The sequence below is a fragment of the Chelonia mydas genome, chromosome 2, assembly GCF_015237465.2.
Source record: "Chelonia mydas isolate rCheMyd1 chromosome 2, rCheMyd1.pri.v2, whole genome shotgun sequence".
In the NCBI taxonomy this organism is placed as follows: domain Eukaryota; kingdom Metazoa; phylum Chordata; order Testudines; family Cheloniidae; genus Chelonia; species Chelonia mydas.
Window position 1 is genome coordinate 162,444,742 of NC_057850.1, and position 13,695 is coordinate 162,458,436.

At 39.2% G+C, this 13,695-nt stretch overlaps 1 protein-coding gene across 1 annotated transcript in view; it reads right to left on the reverse strand.

Moving 5' to 3' along the window:
* The window catches only part of ABCA13 (ATP binding cassette subfamily A member 13), a 294,371-nt gene that overhangs the window by 191,455 nt on the left and 89,221 nt on the right, over window positions 1-13,695 (reverse strand). The window contains exons 26-27 of the mRNA XM_043540473.1: window positions 11,701-11,878; window positions 8,731-8,870 (exon numbers count right to left, since the gene is read on the reverse strand). Of these exons, the coding sequence (XP_043396408.1) occupies window positions 8,731-8,870; window positions 11,701-11,878 (318 nt within the window). The remainder of the gene's footprint in view (window positions 1-8,730; window positions 8,871-11,700; window positions 11,879-13,695) is intronic.

The following is a 13,695-nucleotide window of genomic DNA, read 5'->3' on the forward strand; positions in this document are numbered from 1 at the left end:
TTCCCATTTAGCCAGATCTAGTAGTGACTGGACTGACTTTTCAAACGATCCAGTCAACAAGAAGGTTCAGTGTGTTCCACTATCACTCAAGGTGTCTGCAGCTAGGTTTGAAATCACGTACCAATATCACTAGGGGGTACCAAAGAAGGGACCTGATAAGATGAGCAAATTAATCACAAACGAGGAAAGAATTTTAGCATTGAAATTCCCCCCAAAATTATTCAGAAACACTGTTTCAGTAATGTTGAATTGGTATAATATTAAATGTAACATTTAAATTAAATATTTAAGTCAAAATGAAGCATGCTAATATTATTGAAATGAAGCATTGTGACACAAACAAAATGAGAAAGTTAAACAATTAATTTGGACTTTAACCTGTCAAAATGTCATCAAAATGTACATGTTGATGCTAAATGTTTTAATTTTGACTAAATTGCACTATCCCTCAGAAAATGACAATGAAATTTTTTGGCCACCTCTAAAAGTTGTATAAATAATAGGTTCAAGAGATCATTTTTTGTGACACAGCTGAGGTGTTCATGTGTTTTAGGGAATAATAGATGAACAATTCATAGAGCCTGATCCTGACAGAGAGAGCAAAGTTGAATTTGATGATGATGCGATTGCAAATAGCAAAAACGGATACAGGAAATTGATAGGAGTTATAATATATGAGTACACCACTGACTGAAGTCTTAATGTTATATCAATACACATACATCTGTACAATAATTACCTCTCCAAATTTGATTGAACTATGATAAAGAAAACACTAAGCTACTGTTGCTAATGGTGATTTAAGCTAATTCTGGAAATACAGATAAGTATTAGTTGAAGTATTACATTCTATGGCCAGTTCTGTCCTAATGCTTGTTAGGGATCATTATTATCATGATAAAGGTAGATTATACGAGGGGATTATCGAAAAAGGGGCATGCGTGTGTGGAGAGAGACATTCTGAGTTGTAAGCTGATTCTTGAACAAACACCAAAATGAAAAGGATCAGTATTATTAGAGATAACACCTCTGAAAGATAATTTAAACCTGACTAAAATTTAGACTGCCATTTTGATGGGCGGGGGAGGCGGGGTGAGACAGCAGGATCTGTGGCATCATTTTTTCTAGTGAAATACATCACCCCACCATGTCTGATGGCTACTGAACATTAGGATTTATTCAAAGCCTATAAAATTACGCTCCTTTCCCTGCCCCACCCTTACACACATGCAAGTGTTTGTTCATGTTTGGTTTTGGCAATTAACTTTCCATTGGTTCTGTTAAAAAACAGATATTTACATACAACATGCAAAAAACTGGCAATGGATAACACAGCTAATTAATGGTACTTTCAGAATATTCCTGTAACTGCACTACATCAATCAAATGTTTATGTACAACTTCTCATTAGGGGAAATCACTAGTATTTCAAAGTATCTTAAGTGTAGTATTTGGTCAAGCTAAGAAGCTTGATTAAATAATAAGGAATAAAAGTTAAACATAACAAACAGATTGGAAAATAAAAACAACTGAAAGAACATATTCCATCTGAAATCACTGCTGTGAGGCCAAATCTTGTGTCCCACTGCTATGCTTTAATCACTAGACTATGCTTCCTCTCAACTATCTTTAAACATCTGTCTTATTTTCCCCTTGCCTAATAGATTAGGAATCTACAGCTCAAGGTTAGAGAATGCTGTGATATCAATTTTGCTTAAGTTAATATCATAGCCGTCATAACTGTTTTTAGGAACCAGACCTCTTCATTATGCTCTAATGATGGTGGTAGGGTAGTCATGTACAGCATTGCCCAGCAAAAAAGAGCTTCTGCACTGAGTTGCAAATTAGAATTGGGGGTAGATTTATTCTAATACTTCCTGTCAAAAGTGCAGAACTTTGGCACAGTCCCACACCATTTAAGTGCCTTCTACAAAGACATTCAGATAAACTCTGGAAGTGTAAAGCGACAGGAGATGCCTGCCTAAGCAGCAAAAAAAAAACCCAGAAAAGGTCACTGGTGACCCATTCCCCACACTAGCTGTGCAGGAGGTGCTAGGATGGTCACCGGCAGCCAACTACATTTCCCTCTGGCAATATTAAGTCTTTAGAGAGGGGATGCTGGTGGCCAGTTTGTGAATAAGATCTTCTGATAGAGGCCACAAGGGCTTCATTACAAGTAGGAAAGTGGGTAGAGTGGGATGCTTATCACTGGGACATATGTAGCTTAATAAACCCTGAAGATTCAGGTTCAATTCAGAATAAAGGAAGGGTTAAAAATTTAGACTAGGCCCAAACTTTAAGTCCCAGTTCACCATTTTCTACTTAAAAACTAACAGAGAAAGTGTATAGACTGTTAAGAACTGCTTGGCTGGTGTGTGGTTATTGTGCCTTTAAGACCTGGAAAATTGTGAAGGAAGAGTTCAGTGGAAAGTCTCCTCAGAGCTAAGTAGATGTATCTAAAGAATGAAAACAGCTGTATTATATGTGGGGCTTGTAGCACTGCCTATTACTACCCCTGCCTGATAATTCCCATTATAAAGCCTTGTTTAAAGGTCCATATAACTTTGCCAAACTTTAACCACTTAGGCTGAAATTTTCCATGACAAGTGTCTGCCCCGGGGCTGATTTTTTTGGGGGGGAAACGTCAGCCAAAAGGGTTCAGCTATTTCTTAGAAAAAGGTTGGGCAAAATTTCCTCTGTGTCAAAAAAAAAATTGTTCACCTTTCCTTTAAAAAGCTCAACAGCCTCCCCATGCCCTGGAGCAAGAACATGAAATTGGGCAGGGGCTGGCCTTTGTGTCAGGGGTATGCCTTTTACTGTCCCTGGGAAAATCTGCCCCAAATTTAGCCAAGTTAAAATCCTTTTGAAACAAAACAGTTTGCACAAGCTCAGTAAAGACTTGCTAGCACTTCATAGCTCCCTGACAACCCTATCTACACTTAGCACGCTCCATCCCAGGACCACAAGAGGCCGAGAACGCAACAGGTGCTGGACAGCAGCTTTGGTTAAGGCTGGAGACTTGAATTCCACCAAAAGTCCTCTCTGGTATTGCCTTCAGACTCACCCTTTTATAAACCTCCTAGTTTTGTGAATAAGGTGAAGCTAGAAACATCCTTTTGAGGTTATTTGTCAGCCTGTTAAAACATTTCATTGTAATATAATTTTTCATTATGAAGGGAGTTGAAACAAATGTGTTTTTTTTTCAAATGCCAAACTTCAAGAGACAATTAAAGTTGTAGAATAAGAACCTCTTTATCTTATTATGAAGGCTTGATATTTATAAAGAAAGGCTTTGCCTTTCATATTAAGGATTTGTGAGCAAGGTGGCAGGAATCCAAAAACAGGATGAATTTGTCAGACTTGTTTTCTTACTTTTACTTCTGAATTGTTTTCATGTATTGTTACATACATTCTGTTTTAATTGGAAAAATTTGAAAAAAAAATCTTTCAATGGCTATAAACTTTTTAAATGTAACATCTCTTTCTTTAAACTATCATCCTAAATGGAGATGCAATAATATGGCAAGAAAGACACATTGCCTCTGATGAGCCAATCAGGAATCAGAGATGCATGCTTTCTGATTGGCTCAGAATTGAACAAAAATTTCCATTAAACTTAGCTGATGTCAGTCGGCATAGTCATTTATTGTGTGTGTGAACTTGACTGGTCAATATTGATTTAAACCTCAGGATTGTTTATTTATCGCAGGTAGAAAGCAAATTTAATAACTTATTGTAAGAATGGTTGTCAGTAATCTTGAGATGAGATATTCCATTTTATGAAACAAAACATGAAAATTATCCTGAAATGCAAACAGATTTTAATGCTACCAGTCTTTGTAGCATGTACCTAGCTACCCCTGGGGAATAGTAGTTGAATGGGTACCATCCTGCAGTCCATGTTAGGGGAAAACTTGCACCTCTACTTCAATGGCACTTTTGCCTAAGTAAAGGCTGCAGGATTGGACTCAATACCAATATTTAGGATATTTGTTGATAATAATTTAGTTTTACTTAATTTCCATAGGGTATGATAATTAATAAGACTGTGCAACAGGAACAGTAAAGATGGATTTGATGGAGGGACCTACCTGCTAGTTCCATGTTTACAAATAAACAGATAATTTATCATTGATAACTTGGTGAGTCTAGCATTTATTTTTACAAGACATCTTGAATGAGCTGATGGAACTGTCTGAAGTCCAAGCATGTTAATAGATTTATTAGGCTATAATATCTGATAGAATCTGTGTAGTTACAGAAGATGAAAAAAACAAAGTAAAATTGTCTCATTGAAGATAACTTGACAGTCTCAGTGCTGTTACTGAGTAGACTTTGTTTCACTTAAGATCTAGACTAGGATTCAACATGTGCCAAAAGATGTAGCTGTCTTATCATGGATCCCATTAAGATAGTGGCTGTGGCATACTAATTGGCAAAATAACTTGGAAATCTCTACAATGCATTATTCTTGGTGTCACTGTAAAGCAGAATGCAATTCTGCATACAGAGTTTTATCACCACTTACAGTTCATACCTGTAAAAATCAAAAGAGCACCTTTTTTTTTTAAATCAGCCTAAAGTTTTAAAATGAATTATATTCAACTCAGCAGACTAAGGGAGATATAGCCTGTCACCCAAACTAAGTTCTTCATTTTAATTGTAAACTAAGAAACCACAGAAGTGTTATTTTTGATTCACAAAGGAGTATTGTGAAGTTAACGAGTAGTTCTAACGTTTATCATTTCACTTAGATTTTAACATCTTACTTTTTAGAGTAAAAGTCAGAACATTGTACTGATATATGTTTACCATGGAAAACACTATCATTAAAAAATATTTTGTATACCATTATCAAGCAGTAATGCTTTATTTCACATTTTAAATGGACTTAAATTACCGTTCCTGTAATAATTAAGATTTCATGACAAGCATCATATTTGTATTTACCTTTCAAATATTTCCTCTGACCTCCAAGCCCTTTTAAAAATAGATCATAATACTTATTACTTATTTGTATTGCAATAGCGCCTAAGAGCCTTGGTCACGGACCCCCTACTGTGAGAGGCACTGTATAAGCATAGAACAAAAACAGTGTCTGAACACGACTATAAACTCTTTGGGATTGGGACTATTAAATACAGGATACCTGCCAAGTAACAACCTTAGAAACCTTAGAATTTTCCATCATATAAGCAGTCACCAATGTCATCAGCCAACCAGGTATTTGTACAGTATAGACAGGAAAATTCATAAGAGTTGCCTTAACACCACCCTCCTCCTTGCCACTCCCCTATGCCACAAGATTAAACTAGGTGAACTAAAGGAACAATTCCACTAGTTGAGCCAATGGTGTGTATATGAGCATATCTAACATACTTCCATTTAGTAGAGGGATATGACAGACATACCATGTACTGCACAGACAAGGGTGGGATTTTCAAAAGTGCCTAAGAGAGTTAAGCACTCAAATTCTGTTGACTTTCAGTGGGATTCCTGACTCCATTTGAAAACCCCACCCATCATCTATAATTCAGAGTTGGTACTGTTTTGTAGCACAATTAGGCCTCATATGCACTGGCCAGGAAAACCATATGAGCACATCTATAGTCGTGATTACGTTTTAGCATGGTAAAGGAGAGGAATGAAGCAGCAGGAAAAAAAAAACCCAGCTATGCTCACTAAGGTCTTTTCTTCAAGGATTAGTATTTGTAACAATAAAGTAAAATAAGTTAATGGAATCAAAAAGAAAACATAGAAGCACCCAAGCCTGGATTTTAACCCAGTCCATTGACCCTAGGCGTACAGCCTATCTTCCCAAAGGCTTTAGTACAGTACCACCTAGAAGCCCTAGTCATGGACCTAGACTCCATTGTGCTAGGCACTGTACAAACACAGAACTAGCAGATGATCCCTCATGCAGCCTTTCCTGTGAGCAGCTGCGCAAAAGGAGGGGGAAGTGGGGCAGAAGTTAACCCTTACTCACCAAGGACTTACCTAGGGCCCCTGCACTCTGACACTGCAGGGCTCACTACAACACTTTTAACATGGTTTTCCTGGCTCACTTGAACAGGGACTGCAAAACTTTGGGCCAAGTTCTCTTCATTGAAACTGATGCAAACTCACTGAAGTAAATGGAGTAAATTGAAACACAAATACTACTAAAGAAAAGGAGTACTTGTGGCACCATAGAGACTAACCAATTTATTTGAGCATAAGCTTTCGTGAGCTACAGCTCACTTAGAATCATAGAATCATAGAATCATAGAATATCAGGGTTGGAAGGGACCTCAGGAGGTCATCTAGTCCAACCCCCTGCTCAAAGCAGGACCAATCCCCAATCAAATCATCCCAGCCAGGGCTTTGTCAAGCCTGACCTTAAAAACTTCCAAGGAAGGAGATTCTACCACCTCCCTAGGTAACGCATTCCAGTGTTTCACCACCCTCCTAGTGAAAAAGTTTTTCCTAATATCCAACCTAAACCTCCCCCACTGCAACTTGAGACCATTACTCCTTGTCCTGTCCTCTTCTACCACTGAGAATAGTCTAGAACCATCCTCTCTGGAACCACCTCTCAGGTAGTTGAAAGCAGCTATCAAATCCCCCCTCATTCTTCTCTTCTGCAGACTAAACAACCCCAGTTCCCTCAGCCTCTCCTCATAAGTCATGTGTTCCAGACCCCTAATCATTTTTGTTGCCCTTCGCTGGACTCTCTCCAATTTTTCCACATCCTTCTTGTAGTGTGGGGCCCAAAACTGGACACAGTACTCCAGATGAGGCCTCACCAATGTCGAATAGAGGGGAACGATCACGTCCCTCGATCTGCTCGCTATGCCCCTACTTATACATCCCAAAATGCCATTGGCCTTCTTGGCAACAAGGGCACACTGCTGACTCATATCCAGCTTCTCGTCCACTGTAACCCCTAGGTCCTTTTCCGCAGAACTGCTGCCTAGCCATTCGGTCCCTAGTCTGTAGCTGTGCATTGGGTTCTTCCGTCCTAAGTGCAGGACCCTGCACTTATCCTTATTGAACCTCATCAGGTTTCTTTTGGCCCAATCCTCCAATTTGTCTAGGTCCCTCTGTATCCTATCCCTGCCCTCCAGCGTATCTACCACTCCTCCCAGTTTAGTATCATCCGCAAATTTGCTGAGAGTGCAATCCACACCATCCTCCAGATCATTTATGAAGATATTGAACAAAACCGGCCCCAGGACCGACCCCTGGGGCACTCCACTTGACACCGGCTGCCAACTAGACATGGAGCCATTGATCACTACCCGTTGAGCCCGACAATCTAGCCAGCTTTCTACCCACCTTATAGTGCATTCATCCAGCCCATACTTCCTTAACTTGCTGACAAGAATACTGTGGGAGACCGTGTCAAAAGCTTTGCTAAAGTCAAGAAACAATACATCCACTGCTTTCCCTTCATCCACAGAACCCGTAATCTCATCATAAAAGGCGATGCAACACTTCATCGGATGCATACTGCGGAAAGTGTAGAAGATCTTTTTATACACACAAAGCATGAAAAAATACCTCCCCCCACCCCACTCTTCTGCTGGTAATAGCTTATCTAAAGTGATCACTCTCCTTACAATGTGTATGATAATCAAGGTGGGCCATTCTTGACGGCTTGTAGTCCATCTTTGTGTGGAATGTTGGTGTAGAGGGCTTCTACATCCATAGTGGCCAGGATGGTGTTATCAGGAAGATCACCGATGGATTGTAGTTTCCTCAGGAAGTCAGTGTGTCTCGAAGGTAGCTGGGAGTGCTGGTAGCATAGGGCTGAGGAGGGAGTCTACATAGCCAGACAATCCTGCTGTCAGGGTGCCAATGCCTGAGATGATGGGGTGCCCAGGATTTCCAGGTTTATGGATCTTGGGTAGTAGATAGAATATCCCAGGTCAGGGTTCCAGGGGTGTGTCTGTGCGGATTTGATCTTGTGCTTTTTCAGGGAGTTTCTTGAGCAAATGCTCAAGAGTTACCAAAAGAAACTACAGCATTTGTCAAGAATTAAATAAATAAATGAAATAAACCAGTCGGAGAACACTTCAATCTCTCTGGTCACACGATTACAGACATGAAAGTTGCGATATTACAACAAAAAAACTTCAAATCCAGACTCCAGCGAGAGACTGTTGAATTGGAATTCATTTGCAAATTGGATACAATTAACTTAGGCTTGAATAGAGACAGGGAGTGGCTAAGTCATTATGCAAGGTAACCTATTTCCCCTTGTTTTTTCCTAACCCCCACCCCCACCCCCGACGTTCTTGTTAAACCCTGGATTTGTGCTGGAAATGGCCCACCTTGATTATCATACACATTGTAAGGAGAGTGGTCACTTTAGATAAGCTATTACCAGCAGGACAGTGGGGTGGGGGGAGGTATTTTTTCATGCTTTGTGTGTATAAAAAGATCTTCTACATTTTCCACAGTATGCATCCGATGAAGTGAGCTGTAGCTCACGAAAGCTTATGCTCAAATAAATTGGTTAGTCTCTACGGTGCCACAAGTACTCCTTTTCTTTTTGCGAATACAGACTAACACAGCTGTTACTCTGAAACCTGACAAATACTACTGTTATTTTTTATGTGCAGTGGGAGCAGGATGAACATATTGGGGAAATAACCCTGCCAGTTTTCTTAAAGGAAACACTTCCCATTCTTTCTACCATCCATATGAGTACAGACATTTGATTTATTCATTTCCTTAGATACTCACCTTTTCTATCACCATGTTAAACGTTTTGCTGTTGGGGGTGTACAGTATCTTCCCATGTAACAGGGGCTTCAGGAAGGTCCACACCAAAGCCCCATTAGGTGACTGTAAAATTTCCTGATAAAGCTGCAAGCAAAATGGAGCTGTGGTAAAAGAGAGAGAAACAGAGAGAGAGAGAGAGATCATATTTAAGAGATGGTGCAAGGGGATGATTTATTCAGCAACAAAATGCCTATACACTTTAACTTAGGGCTTGGCCTCTGTAAGGTGCTGAAAACCCTCAATTCTCACTGAACCATCACTTCAGCTCTTTGGAGAGATGTAGTTCATTCACCAAGTGCTTGAACCTGTGAGGAGCTGGGGATCCACAACTCCCAAATAAGCTGAGGACAATCATCCCCCAAAGAGATCAGAATCTTAGGGCATGTCTACACTACAGCCCTAAGTCAACCTATGTTACGTTGACTTACAGCCACTGAAGTAATTACACACTACCCTCCTTCTGCCGGTGGTGCGCGTCCTTCCCAGGAATGCATGAAGCTGTGAAATTGACAAGACAGCAAATATAAGTAACACAGGCACCTAACTACACTGACATAAGCACTACACCTCTCGTGGAAGTGGAGTTAGCATGCTGGTGTAGAAGAACACTTACATCGGCGGGAGGAAGGCTGTATTGTGTACTCTGACATAATTAGGTCGTTGTAAGCTGCCTTACGTCAACCGAATTGCGTAGTGTAGACCAGGTCTTAGTGAAAACACTGCATACACTGCACCTATCCTAAAAGCTGTATTGGTATATTACAGTTTTGGAGTCAAAGTACACAGGCAAAACATACATAAAATAAATGCTGAGGGAAGATTCACTGCTATAAATTCTCATACAGATCAAAAGTTCTTTAAAGAATAAGAGACTAGCACCACCAATTATAGACCAATGAGGGATTTATAATAGTCTGATCATTGTTTTCATGCTCAAGAGAAGGCAAGCATAGTTCTAATCAGCAGCTGTACACCTTCTTGTGGAACTTTCTTAGGCCATTCAATGAAAACTATCTTTTCTATTTGACAAGACAGCTTTTGGGTGACAGTGAAATGTCTACTGGCTTCTTCATCAAGAAAGGTAGCACAGCCTATTTCAGAAAGCTGCAGATAGATGCAAATGTGGAATTGAACTGTAGGATGTTTAATTCATTTTTTAAACCTATCTATATTTCATCTGCCTAGCTGAAAAATCCATTCCCCTAACCCAAGTAAAATTTGGTAGTCAAGCATGTTAAGATGGATGTATATTCTTAATAACCTCATTGTGAGCCATGGCCCTGATCCTGCAAGCAGGAACATGTGGACAGACTCCCCACTGAAGTCAAGGGGCTCCTTTTTGCAGGATCAGGTCTAAATTTCTATGCTTAGTTTACATTGGGTATTTTGGTGACTAGTAGATTTAGAAATATTTAGTAATATTTTGTAGTAATTTTCATCTTCAGTGTACTGTACTGTAGAAACATTAAAGTAATGTCTCTAGTAGAGCCGAGCGAGTAATTGATATTTTAATTTTGGTGGCGAACCAAAAAAATTCTAAAAACCATTCTAACCAAAACTAAGCTTTTGTTTTTTCTCCCCAAACAAAAAAATTGATTTGAAACTAAATGTCAAAACAAATCATTTCAACAATTCCCAAGAAATGTAAGGTTTTTCAGCGGAAACTATTTGCTGTATTTGACCTGAATTCACAAATAGTTTCAGTACCTGCTAAAAAATTTTAACAAAAACTTCACCCAGCTCTAGTTACACCACCTCTACTAGGGAGACAAATGCTATTATTTGCATTTTACAAAGGCAGACTGAATTAGCAATGTGAAGTGACCTGCCCAAAACCAAGGAGTGAGTGTCAGAGCCAGGATTGTAACCAAGGAGTTTCTAGACCCCAGTCCTTTGTCCAGATCATTCCTCCACAATCTCCCTTTAAGAAATTAGTCCCCTCTAAACAAGATCTGTAACTGGAGAAAAATTAACAAGTGCTCAAAGGTGGCCAGGCCAGAGTGATGGTATGATGAGCATATGGAGCACTGTAGCTAATCTTTAGACGAGAACTTTTATGAAAGTGTTGTCCAGTTGTTGGACTATAAGACTATAAGGCAAGTTCAGTAGTGAGCACACAGGACTGGAAGCCAGGGCCACTGAGATTTATAAGGAGGGGGAAAGTGGGCAGGAGGGGTAAGGACCCATACACAATCCCCTGTGCAGCCTCTCTGCAACTCCACTACTAGTAGTGGAAGGACAAGCAGAGACAATGTGACTGGTACTCCCTGCCTGTGTGAGTGGCAGGGCTTGGGAAGAGCTCTGACTCCACGTTCAGTGTGCCAGCTTGAACAGCTGAGTCCAGACAAGATGTTGTAATCTTCTAGTCACAGAGCCAGAAGCAGATATTTTTCCATTAGAGTTAATATTCCAAGTTGTCTGCACCCTGCTTTTATTCTTCTATCATGTGTATGAGACTGCTTTCTAGACCTATCTAGTAGCCAACAATTCAACTACAAGAAAAGACAAAAGGTATTCTTCTCTGGTTGTATTCAGAGGCTTAAGGATTTTATCATAAAATACCACAACACCAAGTTCACAAAATAAAAGTATATAACTATAGATTTGCAACCTTGTATCTAATAATGTATTTAATTTTGAACATTCAATAAACTTCCAATATATACGTCCTGCCTGAGACGGGAGTCATTTATTGTTGTTAAATGCAAGAATACAAAATAACTTGAATTGCTTGTCACTTGTCTCCATAATCATTTCTGTGTAATAAAACCTTTCATCAAATCATTCCTTGTGTTCAGGATTGCAATGTCAGCTAGCTGAAATGCCAGTTAATATATCAACATTCCATTTAAGTGGAAAAGGTTTAGAATGCATAGCAAACTCTGAATGAGAGTACGTATATGTGTAACTTGTGATTGATGTTTCCCTTACTTGAGTCTTCGGGAATGCTGTATTTTGCCATATCATCTTCCAAGAGCTCAGTGATCCTGGGCATGTCAATGAACATGTTGGTGTTGCTGAAGAAAGAGGATTCTTCTTTACAGACTGCCCTTATTAAAGACTGAAGGGATCCAACAATGGAACTTCTAGATTTCCCACCCTGTAAGAACTAGAACAACAATTACTAAGGAATGGAATCCCAATTACAACACAATTGCCCTGAACTATCCTGTCATAACTTTCATAGCTGCAGTAGTAGTTCAGATGTTCTTCCCCATTACTGCATCCAAGGAGGTCAACAAAATGACAGTTTTCAGATTGTCTACAAGAATGGACGCATGTTGTGCTCTCTTCTGTTCTCATGACCATCTTTGTCAGGGAAAGATAGCGCCACTTTAATGGCGAGAATACTCTGTGAAAGACGTTAGTATAATGTACTACTTTAACCTTTCGAAAATGTCATATTTTCATGGCTTGACTGGACAGAAAAAGAATGGAAATACCAGGACCATCAGATTGCAGACCCCTGGATTACCTTGTCATTTTCCATACACTCTGCTTCCCTCAACAAAAACAGAAGTGGTATTGAACGCATTACTCTTCTGTCACACATTATAAAGATAGCAACAATAAAAATAAGAATCTTTTTACATGATGGGAATGTCTTCCGTGAAAACGGGCCTGCTACAAAGGAACAGTTGTACTTTGTTCAAAATATTAAAGTGCAGTTGTACTTTCAAAATATACATACACCAGGACCAGATTTAATAAAGAACATACCATTTTACACAATCATTTTTCAATTAAATCATCCCTCTTTACTGAAGAAAGGTAGATTTTTATTGTCGTCAGTCCTATAGAACAGATGCTGTTCTGGGAGACTGATCTGACTGCTTATGCTTATAGCTTATGCACCTTCAACTGTGTTGTTAACCAAGTTCCAATAACAGCCGACCTGTGCAATTGCAGTTTTCAAATTATGTGCTCACAATTGTGCAATCCCACTGAAGGCTACATGGTTGCATAATTGTAACTGAGGACATAACTGGATGACAGTCAGGCTGCAAAGGTGTAACTAAAACAAGCTTTTGGCCTGCCTGAAATGTATCACTATTGAAGATACCCATGTCAGAAAGAACCTAGCTAGATTTTCAGATCTCAGGTTGAGTTTACAAGACTAGCAGTTGGGGGGAAAATACTTAATCTGATAAACTGAACATGTTTAATATTGAAATCACTCGGACACAATCAGTGTGAAACATGATTTTTAGAAAGTCAATCTTCAAAGCAGAACTTCACTTTAAGAATGTAATCGGTTATGGTCAGCTTGGAGGCTGTACCTTTCGAAACTTTTTAAATTAAATACATCAATCAACAAAGTGAAAGAAGCATGTTCACAGATCTAGAGGAAGTACAATGAGTACTAGTTAAAAACTCAGTACTCACTACCTCTTATATAGCACTTTCATCCACAGATCTCAAAAGAATTTTTTGGCATGAACATTCACTGAAAGAAAATTTTATGTATTGCAGAATATACAAACCAAAGAATTAGAAATTCATATCATGACTCTTTGCATTGGAATCATGTTTCTAAGCACACCCAATCAGGGAAGAGAAACATACCAACCATTTAAACACCCGAGGACCCAAAATACTTTGCATTTAAAATCCTGAATACTCATAACAAACTGTTTGTGAGTGACATAGAGAAATGATTCAGTGAACGATTTTAATTTGCAAATAAACTTGCAAAAAATCATGATCAGTTCACCAACCAAAAAAAAAGTGATTTTTCTCAAATAAATTATCCATTACAAAATATTCCCCCAGTGCACTTTAGAACAGAAAGCAGCTCAGTATTTCAATCACTAGAGTAAAAATCCAGCAGGAAGGCAACACAGGAGAGATGGAAAGTGTCTCAGGATATGCCCCAGGGTTATATTTGCCATTACCCAAGGCTACAAACTTGGCCAGTGTGGATGA